This window comes from Octodon degus, unplaced genomic scaffold (assembly GCF_000260255.1).
Source record: "Octodon degus isolate 3935 unplaced genomic scaffold, OctDeg1.0 scaffold00085, whole genome shotgun sequence".
Taxonomy (NCBI): Eukaryota; Metazoa; Chordata; class Mammalia; order Rodentia; family Octodontidae; genus Octodon; species Octodon degus.
The window spans coordinates 6,665,896-6,689,977 of record NW_004524661.1 but is presented as its reverse complement, the minus strand read 5'-3'; the positions used below and the strand labels follow the sequence as shown (position 1 = coordinate 6,689,977).

Sequence of the window (24,082 nt, the reverse complement as noted above, 5' to 3'; positions counted from 1 at the left end):
TATATAATTTTGATATATTCACTCCAAGAAATGGGTTTCACCTCATAACTATTCTTTACTGCAAAATGTTTGTGTTATTCTCTTTGGGTATTGTTTTTTGATGCTATCAGTATAATGGGTCATTATCAGAAAGCTGGCATATTTCTGGAAGATGTTATAGATATCATTAGATGCTATAGAAGGAGAGAACTTCAGTTCAATCCCTGTCACAAAAAAATAAAATAAATCACAAGTTCAAATTTAAAGACACTCTATTCCAGTGTCGGGTATATAATTGGGAATGAAAAGACTATGGTAAGCCAGATGGCTCACAAAAAGGATCCTGCCATAAATTTACTGCAAAGCCAATTGCTCCTTCCACCTTTCTGGAAAATTTTGAATCCAAATCGAGAAGATGATAGAAGCTGAAAGGAGAAAATGCAACAACTGAAGAGTTACTTAATTCCTGTAGATGACTTGTGGGATGTGGGGCAATTTTGCTACTTGTTTTATTCCTTGTAAGAAAAGTGGAATGCTCATGGGTTCCAGCGATTAGGCACATAATGGTAGCAGAGACGCCATTTTGAGAAATTACCCTGACAGTCCTCTGTGAGGTGACTTGGAAGTAGGAAACCAGTCCTGAGGCATTGCGGTCATCTCCAGGAAAGACATAAGGACTAGAATTTGCATACTAATTTACAGACTGATGAGAAGCTGGTGCAGCTGATGAATCCAGAATGAAGTGAAAGATTAAGGAAAAAAAAATGTGGCTGTTGACTGTTGAGAAAGATGGCTCCACTGGCACAATAGAAGCATAAGGGCAGGAGGGTATTGCAAAGGGAAGGGGCTTAGTTTCTTCAGCATTTGCTGATTTCTTGCATGTGGGTGGAGACTCTGAAAGAACAGGGGAGTGAATGATACACAGTTGGCCTGCTGGTGTCCCTGGGCCCGACCCTCACCTATGGGCTGTGCTAGTAGCTTCCACTTCAGATGTTCTGAGCTCAAGATATTGGCAGAATCCTTCCCAATTTAGAAACTCCAGCTCCGTTCTGCCTTTCCCTCTCATTTATCTCCTATATGCCATCATTCAATATATTTGGACTGCAAGTCACCCTGAAGTTCTGTTTCAAAGAAGTGCCTGGGGCACAAAATCTGTATAAGCTTTGGCTACAGATTTTCTCTGTCTGAAAGGCAGCCCTCAAGATCTGCAGAGGTGTATCCAGATGGGCACATTCCTTTGTGCAAAACCGTGGAAGCCAAGCTGGGGTACGAATGAAGGCATGGGAGGTAAACTAGGCAAGCATGCTTCAGAATGTCACACTAAAATGCCGCAGCAAATGCATTGCAGGAAGTGACCCTCGCCTTGCAGGAATTGACCACCTCTGCCCAGCTGATACCAGGACAAACTTAGACAAATATATCTAGATGGGTTTTTGTTATTAGTTAAAGCCAATACGTGATGTTCTTTCCTTTTATATAAAGTACACAGACACAAAGGTCTGAAAAGATTTAGGAATTCTGCCCTGTGTTGACATGGGAAAGAATTATCACTTGCTTATTATATACTCTATGTCAAGTACTGTTCAACCTTTCTTTACCTTGATGACCCTGTTTTGGAATCTATCCCAGGAATAGAGATAAAAGGATTCATTGTTAGAGACCCAGGTCACCCTGGAAAGCCTGGGCCATATGGCGTGTACCTGCAGCTTCCTCATTTTCTCCTCATGAAGCCTGGAAGTCTGTTTGATGTTGGGCTCTAGTGAGACACAGTGCGACAACATTTCCCTCACTGCTGCCGGGTGGATGTCTGCCTGGGAAAGGAGGCAGAGGGTGGGCTAGGTGCACAGGGACCCCTCACCAAAGACTTTGATCTCTGCCAGCTCCTCCTGGGATGCCTCACCTTTTGATGTTGGGAAGTAGTTAATCACTGGTTGAAATTGAATTGAGGGACTAGGAAACAGCTCGAAGGCTGTGTTCCCAAAGAGTGAGAAGGCCTGTGCTTTGATCTCAGGAACTTTAAGGTGACTTTCTCAAGCGTCTCAAGCAAACGAGAAAGGCTCAGTCCACACTGCTCACTCCCACTGTAGCCACACTGCTGTGGACCATCTTGCTCCATCCTTTCTGATTCAACAGGCCACTTCCAACTCTGGAGCCCTGGTGGGCTCACAGGTCCTGAAATGTGGACTTTTAGGATTAAATTGTGAAACATATTTCATCACAGAAACAACATACTGCTTATACAACTTGAAAATTCTTCCCTTAGATATTAATTTGCAAAACCCAGCCCTCTTAGCAACTTCCATCTACCACTACTATGAATACCTCTTGCAACCCTACCTTGATTTGTGAGACAGAATAGGAAATTAACGAGGTTAGAGTCAAGCTTCCTGCCCTTCCCTTTGTTTATGCAAGTTAACATTCCCCAAGCTGACCTGAAAGGTTGAAAAATTCTCAAGGGTTTAATGGGCAGGCAGTGCTGGAAAACTCAGCTCTCTTTTCTCTTCCAAACAAGGCAACACAGCCTGGCACCTTGCCTAGTAATGCAGCTCTCCTAATGAACATGTTTCCCTCATCTAAGGCCCTTGCATTGTGACCATGCCACAGGGCTGACAAAGAGATAATTTTCATTGCTCGGAAACACACACACACACACACACACACACACACACACACACAGAAATCTTCTGAGAATGTGTTTTGTTCTTATGTCACAGCCTGTTATGCTATTTTCATTTTAATTGCATGTGAGAAACATTTTAAAAGGTGGTATAACATGAATGTTCTCTTCCAAAACATAGTCAGAAACCATGAGTGTTTTAGAGGAGACTGCTAGTTACACAGGCTGTCATGGTGTACCTTCAGGGTGCTAGCACCACATTAAGTATCTAAGTAAATGTAATCTATCTGAGCCTCTTGTATATGAATCCCTCATCCTTCTATAAGTAGCAGATTTGTATCAGAATATCTCAGGCAAGAAGGTACTGTTCCGTGTTTCAAAGATAAAATATGCATTCTTATGCATGGACAATTTCTAGTTTTTCAAATAGAATTTGAGCCATACAAATAAAACATACCCAGAAACTCTGGAATCAGTTACTGCAAAGAATGTTGGGTAGGTTGTAGTATCTGGGTGTTTTTAATTTTCTGATTCTGCATTTTAGGGAGTTGTCCCATCTTTTGGTTTTTGGACTTGCTAAAATCTTAAGTAAAAATGTCAGTTCCCAAGCTCAGAAAAATGAAGCTAAAGGGTCTTTTTCCATAAAAGAAATCATGTTCCCTCAGTCTCCATACCCATAATCTTCTGAAGGAAGCAAGGTTCCTAGCTGAAAGAACTTCCACATTGCTTTGACTTTCCCTACTGGGGTCCCTTCCCCATTTAGCAGACTTTGTTCTATATGCATAATTGGGAATTAATTTTCTAATTAGCTTCTTCACATTTATGAAGTTGTTTGATGGTGTGTCTGTTCTTATCACACGGCCTAAAGGCTAAAGTAGAGGTAATAATTCTTTTCTGGCTTTGCCCCTAATTCAACTAAGGTTCCTAGGAAATATATTTAACTTTCATGAGATCTGGGTAATAGATCTTTAATGCTGATCTACCTTTGAAAGGTTGTTAGGAGAGTGTTCACTAAGGCTTTGAGACTCTTTAGGATGCACTTGATTTTACTTGTAATTGTTGTTCTAGCAAAATGAAAGCGTTTATTTTGCAGTGTGAAGGGTGTTTAGGAAAATAGGAGACTCGGCAACTGCAAAAAAGTAAAACCGGATGATGCATGTAAACAAAACAGCATTGACAAGAGGCAGAAATTACCCTGAAAAGGAGGGAGCTCATAGGTTCGTTATGAACATGCAAAGGGGATGGATGAAGCACATGCGATAGATGTCTTCAGTGGACTCTAGGACTGCCGTACTCGTGCCACGAGTAGAAAAATCAGATCTATGATAGAACCACTGATTTATAGAAGCGAGTAATATAAACAAAACCATCTACACAGTTATTTTATTTAACTTCATTCAAAAAGTCCCAAGATAAAACTGGTAGATTTAGAAGTAAAACCTGAATCCTTACATCACAATGTTTGCATATTGCTTGTCATGTTAGTTCTTACTATGAGTATAAAACAGCCTGTTGACAAGGATTGTGAGAAGACAAAAAACTAGATTTGTTCTCCACAGCAGCTCTCAAATAAGAACCTCTTCTCATAGCAGCCATAATTTTCTCCTTTGAGCATCAGCACATACATCAAGGCTGGTCAATGATTATAAGGACATAGTACAAAGCTGTGCATTGCACAAAGAATGGTAAATGAATCTTAACCTCAGAGAAAATCGCTGTTTGAATTCTTACCTGTCTTAATCCTTATCATCTAAATAAACTTGTAGGTTGCTGTAACCACAAAGTGTAATCCCTAACACCAAAGTTTCAGATTTACTGAAGTCACACAGAACTCAAGATTTCACTAGGCATCACTGTAGTGGAGGGCCATATGATACAATGGAAAACTATCTCTCTGCCCCATGGGACTCAATATACTTGGTCTCTTCCTTGTCCAACAGGAAGTACCTGTGTGAACTTGGATGAACTGTCTAATCTCTTTATTCCAATATAGGTCAAAGGAGTTCTTTCTCATGGGAAGACATATGCGGTCTAAGTTTTTATCTACCATGTGCATTCCTCAAGGAAATTTGATGAATCCAGCTCATGTGTTGGCCCACAAAGACAGAGTACAACACAAGGCTTAAAATTGCAAGCTAAAGTTGTTCATTGGATTCTCATCTTTGTCACTTTCTTCCAGTTACTTTATTAGCTCAATCTCAATTTCTGTACCTGTAATGTGGACTAAAATCCCTTGTGAGGAATTCCTTAGGTATTTTGCTACCGTCCTCCTTTTGCTTCTTAATCATAGACTTTTATATTGTCTAGGGTGAAGAGGACCTTGAAAAGCAAGACCAAGCTGAGAATGGATCTCTAGGACTAGAAAGTTTTGTCCATAAAACTTCTTTCTCTAGCTTCCAAACTCATCTTTCTAAAATATAAATTAAATCACATGAGTCCTTTGTTTAGAAACAATCAATCATTTCTCAGCATATCGTATTTAGAATAAAGTCTAAACTCTATCACACTTACCGGTAATTTTTAGCTTTAGATTTCTTTCCTCTTTTCTCTCCCCATCCTCCTCTGTTGATTTATACTCTTCTTTGTTTTCTGCATTGATAAAAAGAAATCTTTTATGCTAAATGTGTGTTTAGTCAATACTTGAATTTCTAGCAGGTAGTAGAATATATCTTCACTGAACTCCTGAGTAGACAATTTCATACAATGTCTCTAATACACCTGCATTGTTTTAAATCTATCTATCTATCTATCTATCTATCTATCTATCTATCTATTTATTCATTTATTTATTTGGTACAAAGCCTCACTATGCAGTTCAGACTCATAGTGATCCTCCTGTCTCAGCCTCCCCAGTACTGAGATTACCGGCATGAGTCACCATGCCCAGTCTCAGTGACCGGCTCTACACCCAGGGCCAGCTTAGCATGCAGTATTAGTGGCTGAACCCCGGTCCTTGCTCTTGAACCCAGGTCAAAGGTAGGCACTTTGACCACTGAGCTATCTCCCCAGCCTGCAGCTACATTTTGATAGTGACATATCATAAGAGTTCAGGTATGGAATTTTTCACTGTTAGCAATAGTGGCATTCATCAACAGCACCGAAAAAGTTTCAGGTGTTAGAGCAGTTTAGATTTTGGATTTTCATATAAAGGATGCTCAACCTGTATTTTTCGTGAAACCTTTACTGATGCTACTGACCACTATAGTCTCTCTCTGCCATCAACCATCTTGTATCTTGGCTATGGTATGTACGCTCCATGTACAGACTTATTTTGCAGTGTTTTGTGAGCTGCTCTTATGCCCTCCCAAACTAGAGTAAAGGCCTTTGACTAATGTAGCAGAGAGGACCTAGACTACAGTAAAGCATGTTAGATGCTCTCTACATTTAAGGAGGTGCTCCCTTTCAGTTGCCAACTCTCTGCTTGCACTATCTGGGAAATATTTATTTCCTTAAATTTTGCTCCCTGCATTTCTTACTCTCACTTACTACCTTCTTGTCTGGTCCTAGCAGCAGAGTGAGTACTTAGAAAGTTTCTGTAAATTCAAGAAAATTCTACCTTTTTTATATGAGTGAAAACTACTCAGCATGGTCTTCTTACTAGAATTATGAATCCACATTTTGTTTACCTGCAGAATCTTCATTTAGAAGTCATCATCAACATAGAATGAATCCATGAAGGATTTATTACTGACATGACTCTAAAATTCTCTAAATCATATTTCCCAACAGAAAGAAAGCAATAACCCTTGTGTATTCATCAGCTATTTGTCACTGTGATCAAATCCCTCACATAAACAGCTTAAAGCAGGAAAGATTTATCTTGGCTTATGGCTTCAGAGGCTTGTCAATGGTGTGCTGGCCCCAGAGAAGAGAATGGCATGAGAAAGTAACTCATGTCGTGGTAGCCAACAATCAGAATGCAGAAAGACAGCCAGAAAAAAAAGGAGCTAGGGACAGGATACTCCATTCAAAGATGTGTTCTCAGTGACCTACTTCTTCTAGCTAGACCGCACCTCCTAGCCCCCAGGTGGGCTAATAAACTCATCAATGATTAACCTATTAGTGAGGTTAGTGCTCTCACTATCCGGCCACATCTCTGGGCCCCACCTCTGAGCATTGTGGCACAGGCGATGAAGCACTGAGTACATGAGTCTTTAAGGGACACTTGACATTTAAACGATTGTAATAGCATTAAGGTGCTCTCTAGAAGAAACAGGAAATAGGGTAAGCAACTCAGTTTTTACTCGATGATTCATATATTCATAGATCACTGTCTGTTGTGAATCCCGAATTACACAACTCATTATCTAGGTCAATCTAGAGAGTCATGTTGTCAGCACAGATGTGCTACTTTTGCATTAGAATTCTCAGTGGTGAAGTTATTTCCAAGCTGGCACCTATTATTAATAAAAGTGTTAAATAAATAAATTATGGGAACAATTAAAGTAATGCAGCCCACAGCAGAAATACATTGGATTATAAACATTATATCTTCATTTCATATGCTATTTTGTTTGCCATTTAAAAATTATGGTAGATCAAGTTCCTCTGGGAGTGTACCAGAATTGATTCACTGGTTATAGAAAAACAAACTCATGCCAAGTTTAAAAAAAATTTTTTTTCAAGGAGAATGTCAGATTCAAATAAATGAATAGATATTTTTAAAGCATTGAAACAGGCTAGAAGCAAAACGGCTCCAAAGAACATGGTCACAAGAATCCATGTGTAGTCACTTGAAGACGCAGATAAGGTCAATCTGCACCAGTGATTTTTATTTACATGGTTCCACTCAATTTTTATTTTGCATTGTTCTACTCAAGACCAATTTGTAGAACATAAGTTCACTTCTGGTTGTGATCAGTAGCCAAGCTGTTTACAGAAAGTAAGGATGGCACCTTGATTAAAAGTCCTACCAACACTATACACAAATAGCAGATGTCCATTTCTCAGGTGCAGTTGGAATCTGAAACAGTTACTGTGCTATTTTACACATATTCTGGGCCAAATGCCAATTCACGTTAACATGAACAAAATCACTTCGTCATGAGGCTTTGCTGTAACAGTCACATCACATTTGCTCAAATTTTGGAAGGATGAAGCTTCAAAGTGTTCATAGATCTGTAGGTAGATCTGCTAGAGAAAAAATAATTTGGTCTTGCTTATTTTAGCTCAACTATTGGCTAATCAGAGCATATGGTGCCATCTATCAGAAAATTGGACTGATCTCACTCTGGGTTGTGCTGGAACGGCTTTGCCAATAGATGTACAGAATGAATATGTCCAAGATAGAGCATTAAAGCTGCACATCCTGTTCTAAACTAGGCATTTTTTTCCTTTTATAGATCCTTAGAAAATTGCGTGTGAAATGAAGAAGCGCTAGTGATAGCACGACTTTAGTACTAAATTGAGTAGGGTCTCCAAGCAGTAATGCAGAGCTCCAGTGATGTGGGCTGGAGCCTACAGAAGATTCTTTGGCCTAGATTTAATAGGACCAAATAGTCTAAAACTAATGATGGATCAATTTTTTCTAGTTTTCCTTAATTATACACTGGGTGCTCTTCTTGAAGTCAACGGGAGTCTAAGTAGGTTCCTTTGTTCCCAGGCCGAGTACAACAAAGAAAGAGGAAAAGGAATAAAAGTTGGGGGCCAGTGCCTAGCATTCTGCTGTAGCCCAGTGTTGTTCCCAAGAGAATCAGAGATCTACCACTAGTAGCAGGTGTTCACCCCAAGAGTTTGGTAGTTAGACCTGTGGGACATTTTTTCATCCAAAGTATCATTTTTCTGAAGCACAAAACTAACATTTGAAGCTAGTTGTTCTACAAAGATGCATATGAGCTTGCTGGAAGAATGGCATTTATTGTCGTGTATAAAATAATTTTTATTTTCACTTTCTTCATTCATTCCTTAGAGTAGGCAGAACACTTTGCTAGGTTCCAGAGTAAATGTAGCATTGTGACATTCGATGAAGATTGACTTAGGATTTGGTGAAGTGGAGAATACTGAATTTTTCAAGGAAGAATAGATCTTCAAAAGCTAGATGTTGGAATAGGTTATTCATCTATTTTAATTTCTTTAATAGATACCCACAATAGAAAGTTGAAGGAAAATAAAATAATATTTCTTGAATAAGGTCTATTTAGATCTTGCTATTAAGAGCAGCTTTAGCTTGGTAACCCAAGTCAGGACTCTCTTATTATTTTCTGTAAGAGAATCTATTGTTTAACACCACAGCATATCTAATTATTTTTCTCAGTGAGATTGTGTGGATTTTCAAACATGTTCTTTGTCTCTCATTAAGCCTTATACTTAAGAGGAAGTGCCAGGTATTTCTTCCTCTGTGCTGTAAATTGAACATGCCTCCATGGCACACAGGGAGTATTCGGTTCATACACATTGCTCGGGATTGGGTGTGGTTTGTTCCCCACGGTTCAGCTGGTGAAGTGTGGCCCTCAGTTTGAGAACATAATGGTGGAATAGAACATTTAGATGTGAGGCCTGCTGAGTGCTTTGCAGGTCTTGGAGCGTATGGTCTCAGAAAGTACAGCAGGACCCTATGCGTCTAGCTTCCTATTTGAACCTGTTAGCTCTCACTCCTGCATGTACTTCCATCCTTGTCAGCTGCAGCAGATACAGCCCGAGAAGGGACTCCTAGAAAGAGCCTGATCCACACTACTTGGCCTTTCAACCCCCAAAGTTGTGCACACAGTCATCGTCTTTTCTTTATAAAGTTAGCTTGCCTTGGGCATTTGGATGCAGTGACACAAAGCAGACTGATACATTGAACTTATAAAAAAGCATAAGAACATATTTCCTGTTTTCAACATGGCATCCAACACAAAGATCCTCAGGTGAAAAAAGAGGCTAGTATAGCTGGGACATGGTGAACAAGAGTATAAGAGAGAAAGGGAAAAATAAAAATGTGTAGGGACACAAACAGTAGGTCAAGACATGAGTGGTCCACAGTAAGGAATTCAATGCAATGGGAAGTTTTAGTGAAGCATCAGGTATGCTGAATATTATATACCCATTGTGACACCATTATGTTTTGGTATTTTATTTTAATTATTTTATTTTATTTTTGAATAGTTTTATTGATAAACAAATAGTAATGAGACAGTTTTAAAACTGATTAGTAGGACAGTTTCAATAATTAATACATTGTATATTGTTATCTTCTTAGTGGTTATTCATAGTACAAGATGCAGACATGATATCCTGTCCATAAACACTATTAGAACAAATCTTTATACTCATTGAATTAAGAGAAAGTAGCTATATATCTATCCTAAATATTTTGAATATACAGATACAAAATGGTCCTTCATTTATATCCCATTTTTTGTTTAGTTTTGTGAGAGAAAGGTATTCCATTGTCATTTAAATGTTATAGGTGCATGAATTCAGCAAAATATTCCAGTATAGTCCAGTAGTCCATAATAGTAGTGGGTTTTCTGTAGGACTGGCAATGTCAGAAGTTGTTGACTTGAGCCTTTTACAGCTCAGCATATTAACTAGCAGTTAATTGTTTTGGTATTTTAACAGTGAAGAATGAATATAATAAATTTAGATCAATACAGGGCAAACGTTTTCAAAAAAGGATGAGATAGTAACTATTTTAGGCTCGGTAGTCTTTAACAAAAACAATCACAAATACTCCATTCTCTCATTGCAGGGTAAAAGTAGACATAGATAATACTGATGCAAAAATTGATGGCTGTATTTTTTCCAAGGAATGTACCTTTAGAAAAAAATCTGGGAATAAGCCAGGTTTGGCTCAGGGCCTTCCTGTGCCAGTCTCTGATCTAGGGGAAGCTGGAAACCTATGCGTTTCTATCACTGGAAATCCAGATCCAGGAGATTACAGCTTCCTCCAGACATGCTGCACTTGAACAGAGGTTCAAGAGATTCCATGGAACACGTTGCTGCCCTGAAATTGTGTGTGTGCTTATCTTGGATCTTTGTACTGCTGTGAAATAACACCTGAGACTGGGAAATTTACGAAGGACAGAGTTTTATTGCTGGTGGTGATGGAGACAGGGAAGTCTGAGATCAAGGCTTCCGCACTCTCTCTGGTGAGCATCTCCTTGCTGTGACTTCATGGAAGTTGGAAGGACACAAAAGGCCAGAGATTGTGGGAAGCTTGTATGACAAAGGCCTTTATCTCATTTGCAAGGGCTCCCCTTTTGTGATGTAATGACCCCCTAGAGGCTGTACCCCTTAATGTTATCCCATGGATGATGGAGTCTCATTCAACACGTGAGTTTTGGGTAACATTCAGACCAGAACCATGCTAAAGGTGAGACTGATTGGAAACCTGTCCATCCCTCCTTGGACTATTTCTAATGCACTGAAAATTGCAGGTAATTGACTAGGAGAGCACATAGCATAATTTCACAGGCTTGCAGAACGAGGGCTCCAGATGTTTCATATTCATTTAAGAGCAAGAATCAACTTACAAGAACTAGACAACAAATTAGAATGGATTAGCCTATAAGAAGTAGCATACTGTTAATAGCAAGGATAGAAAACTCCACATAGACAAAGCTGAGCACATCAACCCTCCCTCTGAGTTCCCTGCTTTTAATTATTGATGCTAAAAATACATTTTCCTTAATTGTTTTGTGAAAATAAGTTAAATAAAGAATAAAGCTGTTCCATACATGCACAAGCAAACATTACACTCTTCTCACATAAACACTAGGATGATTCCTCACTGTTCCTATTCATATTTGGTTGCAAAATAACACCCACAGAACGTATTTCTAACCACAAAATACTGTGACAGTAAGCAGACAGCACAAGAGAGCCTGTTATGGTTTATAGATTGCAGTGATTATATTGTGGAGCGGTGGATGCGTTTGCTGGTGTTCATTCTATTTCACATTTGCATTTAAATTCTTGTGGAACAAAGATAAGATAAAAGGGGAAAATAAATGATGCTTATTTGTTGTTGTATTGACTCCTATTATAAGTATTGCTTTGAAGGAGGGTAGAGCTTGGCAAGGAAGCGTTCCACATGTTCTTTATAAAATATCAGCCACACATGCAATCCTCAACCAGAAATATGCAGGAAAACGTATCCCTGGGGCTTTAATAAAATCATAAATCAATAAGGAATAACCCAATATGTGGCTGAGTACAAAGAGCAAATGAAATACTCAATACTCTCTTTCACACACTTATCCACATTTTATTGATACATAAGAAATGTGGAGCTGTATTTGAGTTTGGAAATGCCATCCTTTCTATTGCAGGCGTTCTTTTTTAAGCATCACTCGATATGTTTCCTCTGAAATAATCTGTGCACCCACAGCGTGATCCTTTGATGAACTTATGCAGATCAGTTCCACATCCAGAGTAATTCTCTTTGCTTCTCTAAGCTCTCTATTTTGTTGGGATGCAAGAAAAAAATCTTGTTGCAGAATTCAGTTGTTCAACCTACTAAGTGTATGTTACATTTCTAACTCTACACAAGAATGCATCTACGCTCACCCATGCATTGTGCTTCCCGTCATATATGCTAGATTATGAAATATCACCTCTCCCACCTAACTTACTGTTATACGACCCAAACTTTTTTAAATCGTTATTTTATGTATCACACTTTCTATATATACACCTGAAATAAGACTAATAAGGAGGGCTGGCCAAATAGCTAATCGGATTAAAACCAGGGGTGGGGGCTTTGATCCCCAGGCCTGCTGTGCTGGCCCCACCCCCGGGGCTTGCTGAGATGGCAATTGAGACTGGGTGTGGTGGCACGCACCTGTAATCCCAGCTCTTGGGAGGCTGTAAGCAGGTGGATCACTACAAATCCGATCTAGTAGTGAGACCCTGAACAACCTGTAGAACCTTCCCTAAAATATACTAAAAATAAATAAATAATAAATAAATAAAGATTAAAAGGAATTGGATGATAAAAGTATGTTATCTGATGTAGCTGAAATAATAAGGTGAATTTTCACTGATTCCGATACCCTCTACAGGACCTTTCTGGAATGAAACCTTAGTCACACCTTTTCTCTAGAGATTGGCAGTGAGGAACCAGGGGCATATCTCCGAGTGAGTTTTGTTGCATATCCTTAATCAGATGTCACAAAAAAATTAAATTTGCTTGGCAACTTAGGGTAAGACCTTTGCTCCACTGATCTCCCATCTTAGAACTTAGCGAGACACTGACATATTAAATACTCTGAGAAGCCCTCCAGGGAGAATTTGCTTATAGCTTTTCTCAGGGGGTCTTTGTTAATCTAGCAACTGGCTTGGAATTTCTATTTCTGGGAATACAGGTTTCAAAACCCTGATCGAAGTAATAACTAATAAATAGAAGTTTGGTGCTTTCTCCTGCTTTATTATTTATTTTATACCCAAGAAATGAAACATATATGTTACATATTTTATGAATATGTTCAGCCCTATTTGTTCATTCCTCATTTGTTCAGCAACATTAGACCTCTTCTGCCCCAGGAATTGTTACATGCTTGGGACACATCTGTTCAAGGGTATATTTTTATTTTATTTTCTAAATATATGAGAAAAACTTAGGTAAATAGTATCAGAGTATTGCAGTACATTAACTCTAGACTCTTATAGAATCTTAATCATTCAAAGGCAATGTGAAACAATGGATACTTTTCGTTAGATGTCATTAGGGCACCTTGAATTGAGTGTGCGCCTTATTTATTGTTGAGTCCTTCCCTGGAATACTAACAAGGATGCATGTAAATAGTGTACAGTTATGAGTTTCCGAATCAGAAGCAAATAAATTCAAAAGCATTAATTCTAACCTCTGTGCTTCAGATGAATTTCTATTATCTAAGCTAGTCCCTTCAAATGTTTTTTTTAAAGCCAGACCACAAACAACATTTTATAAGATTTCTATCTTAGAATATGAATTTCACCTTGTACTAACCTGGCCCATTATTCCAAATGTAAAGTGAGTCAGATTAGAAAATTTATTTTTAGGAAAAGTAGTATTTTAAAAAGTATATAGCTGTTTCAGCGTCCAGATTTGAACAATGGCCCTTGGGGGGAAAAAAATACTCATTCTTACATAGCTAGTGCCACTTGACTGATGTTACTAGACCTCAAAAGCCTCGCCAAGTTAATTTCATCAAGTGTTTTTCAAAAACCATATATCTTATTAGTTATTGCTTTAATTTGCTGGTTGAGAAATCCATTTCAAAATCATTTAAATCAATAAGAACAAAAACAATAATAAGGAATAAGTAAATACAATTTTAAAAGGCTTGGGAAATATTGTCTCCCTTTACTTTAAAAATACAAGGATATTTTTTGCTTCTGAATAACTAAATTCAGTGATACAAGGCAAGGCTTTAGGACCTAGTATATGTCTCTTTCTCTCTTTTCAGCACTGGTTTGGCAAGAATCTCAGACAGAGCCTCAACATGAAAGTCCAGTCAGAAAAGTGGTTCTTTCCCAATTATTCGCAGGATTGACTTTCACTGGGGAATCTGACTCACACACTTAACGCTGCATTTTATCCTCCATTGTAGTCAGGGGAGTATAACAGCTGATGGGCCAAACCCAAAAGCCATTCCCATTCCTACCCGTGACATCATATGACAAGATGCAAAGAGAGGGGAGGGTGTGTAGTTTTCCCAAAATGAAATTGAGGGACATCTACTAAAAATAGGCAGAATTGGTGCTAGGCAGGCAAAATCATTATGTATCCATGTAATTTTTTTTTTCTTTTTGCATGCTTACACAGAAAAACAAGGTATGTTAGGAGGGACAGAAGTTAAGAGATGCGGAGATCTGCTTAGACGCCCACACCTCTCAGCCTCTGAGGGAAAGAGGGGTCCTGGTTTATGTTTGCCAGGCAGGGTAATTCATAGCACCATGTTTTCCTCTCAGAAGTCTCCTGGGCCAGGTGTGGTGGCACATGCCTGGAATCCTAGCCCTGGGGGGAGCTGAGGCAAAAGGACCGCAAGTTCCCAGACTTGCCAGGACTACAGAGTAGGACCCCTTCTCAGACAGACAAACAAAGAAACAGCAACAAAACCAAAAAAAAAATGTGAATTTGTTTGATTGGCAGGTGTTTATGGTCTCTGCAATCCAATTGTGAAAGTCTGGATCATTCATTTTGATAGTTTTCTCTCTGCTCCACCCTCTACACCTTAAAAATAATATGAATATCTTGAAATGATTGAACTCTCACCATCCCCTCACATTTAACTTGTTTCTTACAAGAAGTTTAAATATTATCATGATTTCATACAACTAATATTTGCTTAGAGATGTGCATGTTTAACAAATTTTTGCTTCAGCTTTGCCTCTTGGACCTTAGTTATTCCCCTGGGGAAACTTTTATCTTCCTAAACTTTCCTTTGAAAACGTGCAGCTCATACTGTAGTCTGTAGATTGGAATCACCGTCCGCATTTCTTAAAAATGCAGAACTTGACACTACTGAATCACATTTGGTGGTTCAAGTTCCCCCAGGCTTGTGTACACACATTAAAGTTGGAGAAACCCTGATCTACAATAGCATTTTTCCCCAATGACTGCCCACTAGGCGGCTTAAACACTAAGTATCAATTTATACCTCGAGACAGATCATATCCTGGATATGTTATAGATAATATATTAGAGATATTATATTAGGTACTTTAGAGATATAATACAGGTATGTATCTATTCATATAGACAGATGTTCAATAGATAGGTAAGGACTAATGAATAAGAAAAGAACGATGGATGGATGAATGGCTGGCTGGATGGATGGATGACAGACTCCATTCAGACAAACTAAATTAGGATCTCTGGGCCTGAAAACTATTTCTTCAGGTAGGATTCATCACGAACAAATTCTCATTTTTGTGTTTGTATAAAAAGCATATATTATTCATCAGCGAATGATAATTTAGCCAATTATGCAATTTAGGTTGACGTTCATTGTCCCTTAGTGTTTTAGGGTTGAACATAATTTAGCTCGGCATGATGGTGCACACCTATCATCCCAGCACCTTGAGAAGCTGAGACAGGAGAGTCTCAAGCTGGAGTTCAGACTGTGTAACTCGGCATAAACGCCCTGTGTTCAATCCCTAGTATAAAACACAGAGATTTTACTCTTTCCTAACCTAAACTCTTTCTGGGAAATCTGCTATGCAAAACTTATTCTGTGGAGCGGGGTTTTGAGGTTTAAATTTTTATTGATATTAGAATCTTTTCATTGTGATGTTGTACAGCTTTACTCCAAATGGATAGACAGTTCTTATTTAAGATCATATTTAGAATTTCCTGAGTTTTCTTAATCTTAGGATTCAGGGTTTTCACTAGTTTTGAAAAATTCTAAGCTATATTATCATACCACATTTTGTGATTCTTTTCATTCTGTAATGCTAATTAAATTTATGCAAGATATATTCATTTATATTTCTGAGTATCTCTTCTCTTCAGTTTCATCTCTTTGCCTCTCTTTTCAGCCTTATGGATAAAATCTTTGTATTTTCTCTGATTCTAATCTGCCACTGAACCTACATATATTGAGGTTTTCATTTCAGTGATCTTATTTTTCCCTTCTTGAATTTTTATTTAGAATATGTCATTTCTGGAAGTTCTTTTTATAATCTAATCTCCCTTGAGAGTATCTTGCTCCTTGCTCATTTTTTTACTTCTTCTATAAAACATTTAAATATAGCCATCTTACCATCTGAGTCTCGTGATTCCACTACCTACTGTTTTCGCTTGTTTCTAGTGAATACGGCTCATCAGCACCTGCTTCCTTATTTTCTGTGCAGTTTTAGAGAGTGAGCTTATGTCATCTGTATTGTACCTGTAGCTATTTGATGAGGCTTGAAAGCGATGGTACATTGTTCCATCTTAGCACAGAAATTTGTGGTGGCTTCTGCCAGGTCCTATAAACCATATCCAACTGAAGACGGGTTTGATTTCTTGTCTTGAGAGTTCTTGGAATATGCTGGTATGTAAATCTTGAATCCCCTTTGCTTGAGAGCAGGCCTATGGTTATGAATATTTCAGACGAGATCTTTTCTTCCTTTATAATTCAGCATTAGACAAACAAAATTCTCTTGCCTATCTCTTTGCTGACTGTGAGACATTTTTCAGTGCAGCCTTTCCCTGAGGGGATGCACCCTGGCTTTGAGTCATTCACTCCGTTAATGAAGAAAGTATGGCTCCCAGGGCATCTCGCTCAGGGTCACCCACCACCTCGTAGGCAGAAATGAAAACAGGACCCACATCTTCCGAAAGACCAGTTATTTTCTACCCAATAAAACAAGCTACAAAAATAGCACTACTTTCTTTTAGTAAGAATGGCTTCACCTTTGCCACCAGTTGGATAAGGAACAGCAGATTCAGTTATTCCTCTTGGTTAAGTTTGATGAATTATAGAAATAGTTGACTTAGATATATTTTAAGAATCATAAGGACATAAAAAAAGTCATATGGGATAAGACTTAGAGTGCACAGTATTCCATATTTTGTCTTTTATAGTAGCACCAAGGGACCTGGGGGTGACATGATGATAGTTGCCCTTCGTAATATTGTCCTCAAAGGGGGCATCCCTAACTGGGAGAGATCTGTCAACCAAGAATTTCTCTGAAGCATCTTGAACTCTCATTATATTTTTGGTTTGTACAACTTTAAGGCACTACTTTATATGGGATTGATCGTACACTAGTCAGGACATTGGCTAAATAACCCTGAACTGTTTTTTTAAAAATATGGTTTGGAGTATCATAAATCTTGTTGCATAAGTAGAATCTGCAGGTGGAGGGCTATAGTGAGTGATATAGAGATTGGCTTCTGAGGTCAAACAGCCCGTGTTCAAGTGCCAGCGTTGTCCCTGTGTCTTAATTGCATGACCTTGAACAAATTCTACAGTTCTGAACTTTTATTTCCCTCCTGATCAAGGACAGGGCTGTCACAGTACTTTTATGAAAAATGCACAAGATAAAACACAATTACTTAGCTTTGCCTATGGTCTCCGTCACATGCACCTGTTCCCAGAATTGCCACTGCTAATATCAGCATTGTTGTCCATAGATGAAGAACTTCATCATGGTTACAAAAACCCTGTCCAAAAAAACTGCTTTGGATCCCATTTCATATCCTTAAAACCTCCAGAAGGTAAGGGACAGAATAGGCTACAAGAGGGAGACTGTGTTTTTACCTTCATAATATTTAAAATTTCATGGGTCCCAGTCCGTACTAAATGAATCACCAAGCTTTCAGAAAATAACCATTGAAATTTCTCTGGATGAGCTGTCATAGTAGCCCTGCATTTTGAGTACCAGAGATATGAACTAACCAAGTAAATGAGGTCACTTAGGGTTCCATTCTGGGTTTATCTTTCTATAAATTGACTCCGATGCTTGGTCATTGGGTTCTCTCAATTATCTTATTTTATATTTGCCAAAACTAAAACAAAAATAATGTGGCATGTAATAGTTGTAATGTTAATAAAATGGAATGTTTTTTCCTAGAAAGTGACCTCTCTCCTCATTCTTAAATGTCTCAGTCTGCCCCGACATTTACTCTGCACAAGTAGCAACACTCAATTCTCACTGACATTATCTTCTAAATACAATCAGATCAAAAATCACCAACGTCTTTCTCATTGCTCTCCTGCAAGCAGATAATATAGGATAGGGTCTCGCTGATAACTTCTGCTTCAGTAACCCCTGATTCCACTACTTGAAATGTTCTGTGTGATTTTTCCACTGGACAAGACTCGGAAGTATTTGTGGAAAATGGGTGCTTCCCATCAGCAAAGATGCCAGATGTGGCATTTGCTCTTAATTGGACTTCCTGCTGGGGACAGGGACTCCGTGAACAAGTAGATCTTTGAGAACACTGTATCAATTGGACCCTGAGGCAGCAGAGACCTTCCTGGGTACATGTTTCTCATTTTCCCCAGGATTTTGTGCTTAAATCTATAGGTTCAGAGACACTAAAGTAAAACTTCTAGGAAATGGTAGTGAACATTGTATACTGGAAAAAACTAGGAATTGTTCTTCTAAACATATGAGAGACTTCCAGGTGGTTACTTAAGCTCTCTGAACCTCAGCTACCTCAAAAAAAAAAAGGTAAATAAGTGTTAATATTATGTTGAATATTAATTTTAAATAAAATTAAAATAATAAATTATTATGCATAATACATCACCAATATTCAGCATTATTAAGGGCTATTAAGGTAGTTCAAGTAGACTAATACAGAGTGTCTGACATGTCTATACAGACAATGCATAAATTATTAGCTTTTCCTAACATTAATCCTAATGTGAACTTAGACTAGGTTGTTTTTCAAGAATTGTCTTGGAGGGCTGGCTAGATAACTCAGCGGGTTAAAAAGTCTGCTTAGGTACACACAGGGACAGGGTTCCATCCCCAGCCTGCAGTGCCGGCCCCACCCTGGGGCACACTGCGAAAGCTATTGAGACTGGGCATGGTGGCACGCGCCTATGATGCCAGCACCTGGGAGGCTGAAAACAGGAGGATCACTACGAGTCAGACCTGTGCAGTGAGATCCTGTAGACCCTGTACTAACTACATTTTAAAAAAGAATTGCCTGAGGTCTCTGATCCTGCATATTGAAAGGTGGACCGTCAAAGATACTACTACTTTGATTGTTTTGACACCAGGAATTGGACTCAGGGCCTTGTGCTTTCCAGGCAGGCACCGTGCTGCTGAGCTATAACGCTGGCCCTGAATATATTATTTTAAACTCAATCTTAATTCCTCTTTTATTTTATATACCTAGATATTTGAGAAGGGAAACATTGCAGTATCTAGATAATTTCTTAATTTGGTGGCACATTTTGTATGTGTGGCTTTCTATCTTGATTTGGCCGAGACTATAAAGGCTGCTGAGATGTCTAGCACTAAAATTAGGACATTTCAAGGCAAACTATCTGAGTTACCCTACATCCTCTAAGTCCAAATAAATATGAGGCCCTCAGAAGTGATGAGTGTTTAAGAATACAGTCATCCCTTGGTACTCAACTGCTTAGAAACTCATTCAATTTGGTACACAACACACTGATGTGAAAATTTTGTCCTAGTATCAATCATCTTTGTTTAGTACTTCAAGCATAAGGTAGAACTCCTCAGTGTTAGTTGCTTGGTACTCAGCCCCCCTTCCCATCAGTTTGTTTGGAACTTCTTGCTTTGGATACTCTTCATCTCCTACAGCCTGTAAAATATGACACCAAGACACCACTGTATATATGACTTCTGTCCATCCACAGAGTATTTCGTCAGGGGGGAGGGGGAATACAACCAAGGAAGGATATATCCTTACAGTTTGATTCAGCTGCAAAGATAAAAAGATACTATCTGCTACTACTAACTTAAAAATGCTGCTGAGCTATAATGCTGGCTCTGAAGATATTATTTTAATAATATCTATGTCTGGAAGGAGGCTCTACATTGATGCCATAGTTCAACAAGGCCTTGGGTTCAACCAGATTTGCACCTGGAGTCACCATCATACGTGTGTGTCACTCTCCAACGCCAGCATACAAGCCAGGGAACACAAGCTGGGGAGAGGGTCTACTTTGGGCATCTCTTGTCTTTCATGACAGAGTACAGTCATTTCCAGAATCAACCAGTCTATTTCTCTCTTGTTTCTTTAGGCAACTGTTTGCAATACCCACTTATCAGTCCAGCAAATGTATACCATCATCAAAAGTTCATTACACAAACCTTGCATTGTCATCCAGGTATAGATGGCCCATACCTTCTCCTCTGAGCATCTAGTGACAGGAATAAAAGTGAGATTTGGTTATAAAAGAAAGAGTTGGAAAAATAGCTACTGGGTTTGGAGTTGGCCAGCAACAGTGTCTGTCATGACCCGGTGAGAGGAGACAGTGTGATCCTTTAATATCCACCATTATTCTTTAGATAGCCCTTTACCCCACATCTTACTGATGATCCACTGATGCTTAAGTAGGAGGGTCACGTGTCCACCACCCTCTATTGAATGTTCAAGATCATGGAGCTCAGGGGTTGATCCAAACTCGCTACATATCTCAGGTTCTCTAAGAACTTGAGGCAAAGCCAGAAGCATTTTATCTAAAGAAAAAAATGTAAGGAGAACCCCCATTTTCAGCTTATTTCTTGCATGCAGATCAAATAAGATATTAATCTTGTATCTCAAGAAAGTCTTTCATTGACCTTTTGACGCTGCATTTCTCATAACAAAGGTCACAGCAAAGACAATGTGACCAGGTTTGAGAATCTTTCTCAGCTCCCTGTGTGGTTCCCATCATGTAAGCCAAATGTTGACAATCTGTAGTCCTTCCTAGAGCAAAGTCCTTTCTTTATTCAAGGATGTCAGTTCAAGGTCACTGAAGTAAATCTTCCTCAACTTCCTGGAGACCCCTTTACTAAAAGTAGGATTCTAGAAATCTTGTGTAAAGATTAAACCCTTGTTTGATGGAGTGACTTTGTGATACCAAGGCTTGCTGTCATTTCCTTTACCCTTATGTCTCTTAGCAGGATTTCATTAACATGACTATGATGTTTAATATATTTCAGAAATCTTCCTCCAGTGTTTAGTGCTTTTATTCCTTGAGTCACTCCCCATTTGCATGAATACAAATTTTAGCATCCTTCATGCAAGGTAACGCAGATGTGGATCTCTAGAGCATTCCTGGCTCCTTAGGAAAAAGTTGCCAATGCAGAGGGAGGCTTAATTGTCATTTTTATTTTAGATGATGCTAAGAGTCCTTAAGTGAGAATGATGTAGAAACAGTGACTTCAGGTAGTAAAGGCCAAAAGTACAAAATAATTGCTCAGGAGTCAAGGAATGAATTAGCAGCCCATGGTGCCGCATTTTAACTAAGCACCTGGGTAGGAGAACTAGAAGCTCTTCTCTCTCTTTGGAAAGCTCCAGGTGAATTTTAAAAATTATAATAGCTGAGATGCTTCCATGGTATCCAGTGTGATTCCAGAAGGGTTATGTTTCTCCACATTTTTGTGGAGACTACGTATGGTACATCACTCTATATTTCTCTAGCATTTGGTTTGTTTGTGTTTAGATATGCGAGGGATCATGTGTTTAGATGTGGTATAAAGAGTTTTGAGTTTACCAAAAGTATATTCTTTGTACATTGAAGGAGAAATGCCTTAATAACAAATAAAAACTTAGAAAATTTTCCTTTTAGTTGGTTGAGGGAATATAGCTTTCAGTCAAAAGAAATATGTGAACAGCTTTTGCCTGACAAAAGCAACACAGAAAGAAGAGAGGACCTCATCAGACTTATTGTTCTCATCCCTGAAGACAGGGAAGGCAGAGGAAGTATAAAGAAAAAGAGTCCCCAATTTGTATTCAGAGGTACAAAGGGTTGGTTTAAGCGGAGCTTTAGACATCCTCCTCACAAATACTGTGTGCTGTGCTTGTTTTTTTCCTTGTGTGCCAAGCCCTGTCAGTGCATCTCCTTCCTTTAAATGACAGCCTCACATCTCACCTGTGAAATCCACAAGGGAAGACAGTTCACTTCCGGTGGGCTTCCCACTGGTTATACTTTGTTGGGGATAGAGAACAGGGTGGCAGGTGGGGAGGGGCCTGCCTGCAATTAAGCATAATGGTTTAAAGGATTGCTTTGAAAAGATGAACATCCTTAGAAAAATCAGTGGTTGTAGGTCATAGGCTGCTCTTTCCCTGCTAATAATTGCAAAATCCATAGCTGTCCCCTTTGAGTTTTTTTTAATAAAAGACTATTAAAACTGAAGAAAAGCTTAATAAGTAGATTAGTTAGAACAATAGTCCTCATGAGAATGTTTTGATTCGGAGTGTAGCTGCTAAAGATAACCCTAAATGCAATCAGGTTGAGCTCCCTGCATGTGTGAAAGGAAGGTAATGCCCTCAGAGATTTTGCCAACAGATGACATTATTTTTTTAAGTGTCTCTTTCTACATTTAAATTAGTCTTTCCTCTGGGCACAGGCAACAAAAACCTTTGTTAAGAATCACCAGAGAAACAGAGCTCTGAATAAATGCTCAGAGGAAAATTTTTTTTGAGAATTTGGTTTTAGATGTTTCACATCCAAAAGATGGATGGCAGCACATTCAAGAGGTAGCACTTTGTGATCTTGCTCTGTCCTCTTTGTAATTTTAAGGATCAAAACTCCCAAGGTGGCCTGAGATAAGGACAAAGGGAGCCATGCAATTTTACTAAACATATACACATTAGAAAGGGCAATGTGATCCAATGTCAACGAAGGTGTAACCACATCCTGTCCTCTTTGTTTCCTTTTATTAATTTTATTCTTTTGGCTGGATGTTTGTTTTCATTCCTCTTTCTCTAATACCAAGGAGACCTCCATGCTAAAAGACCAGTGTGAGACCTGGGAAGAGCTCACTCACAGACTTGATCATCCCAGTTGTAACGCATGTTGCTCCCCAAGTCAAACCTGCAGGTAGAAAGTATAATGTGGAGACACAGGCGTGTGCATATTTACCGGAAGACAGCCTTCTGCACGCCATCTCTTCTTCTTAGAAGGTCCCTCCTTTCACATGTTCCTGTCATGCCTGTAGCTTATGGACACAGTTCACAGTAGCCTTTTGGAACTCTATGCTTAACAGAAATCTCTGAAGAGTCTGTTTCGTTTCCTTCGGGCCCCTTTTCCTTTTCTATCTATAGAATCTCCATTGTTGTCCCCCAAGCCATCACAGTCCCCCAGAAATATAGTTTTTGATGGCAACAGACTGGAAAACCTGGCCCTCTTTCAAGGTTATAGATTTATGCAGACTCCTGTCATCACATAAATTGAAAGGAAATTCTCATTTGTTTGTCTATAGTATTCTAATGTGACAATAAATGGAATATTGTAGCTTTTACCATTCCTTCTGCCCTTGGAATTAAACCTTTAGACTCCAAGATGATTTTGTCCCCCACACATATTCTCTAGCTCACCACTCTGCTGTGACCAATAGTATTGTTTAAAAAAATAATATAAATTAAAACGAAATTTATTTTGCAAGTACTGTATTGTTCAATCTTGTTTATTAGTGCAGTCATAAAACAAATTAAATAGTTACTCATTTCATTATGTCTCAGAGGGAATGTTATAACCTAACAGTTGAAAATTTCTCTCAAGGCCAGCTAAAAGCCAAATTGTCTGGAGAACTTTCTAGAACCGCACAGGCTGTATCCCCTCCCAAGCTTCTCCACTCTAGCTGGGGTGAGGGCCAGGTAGTATGTACTTTTAAAGTTCTCCCTGTGATCCTAACATCCAACTAGGCCTAAGAACAAGAGAACTAGGGTTGGGGAGATAGCTCAGCAGTCTTTCAATCCCCTGTACAACATGCTGAATCAGCCTCAGAATCCCAGGTGCACCATGACAGCCCAGAAACTGGGTGTGGTAACACACACCTGTAATCCCAGCTCCAGGGAGGGTGAGCTAGGGAGATTACAAGTCCCAGCTGCACAGCAAGACCCTATACCAAATAAATAAATAATTTTAAAAAAAGAACCAGGACCTAAATTTAGGCAAA

At 38.9% G+C, this 24,082-nt stretch overlaps 1 protein-coding gene across 6 annotated transcripts in view; it reads left to right on the top strand.

Moving 5' to 3' along the window:
• The window catches only part of Tenm2 (teneurin transmembrane protein 2), a 935,290-nt gene that overhangs the window by 342,060 nt on the left and 569,148 nt on the right, over positions 1-24,082 (top strand). Inside the window, exons 5-6 of one of the 6 annotated variants that reach the window (XM_012515975.1) lie at positions 14,593-14,633; positions 23,183-23,192. The exons of the other annotated variants lie outside the window; for them this stretch is intronic. Coding sequence (XP_012371429.1) covers positions 14,593-14,633; positions 23,183-23,192 — 51 coding nt within the window. The remainder of the gene's footprint in view (positions 1-14,592; positions 14,634-23,182; positions 23,193-24,082) is intronic. 6 annotated transcript variants of the gene reach the window in all.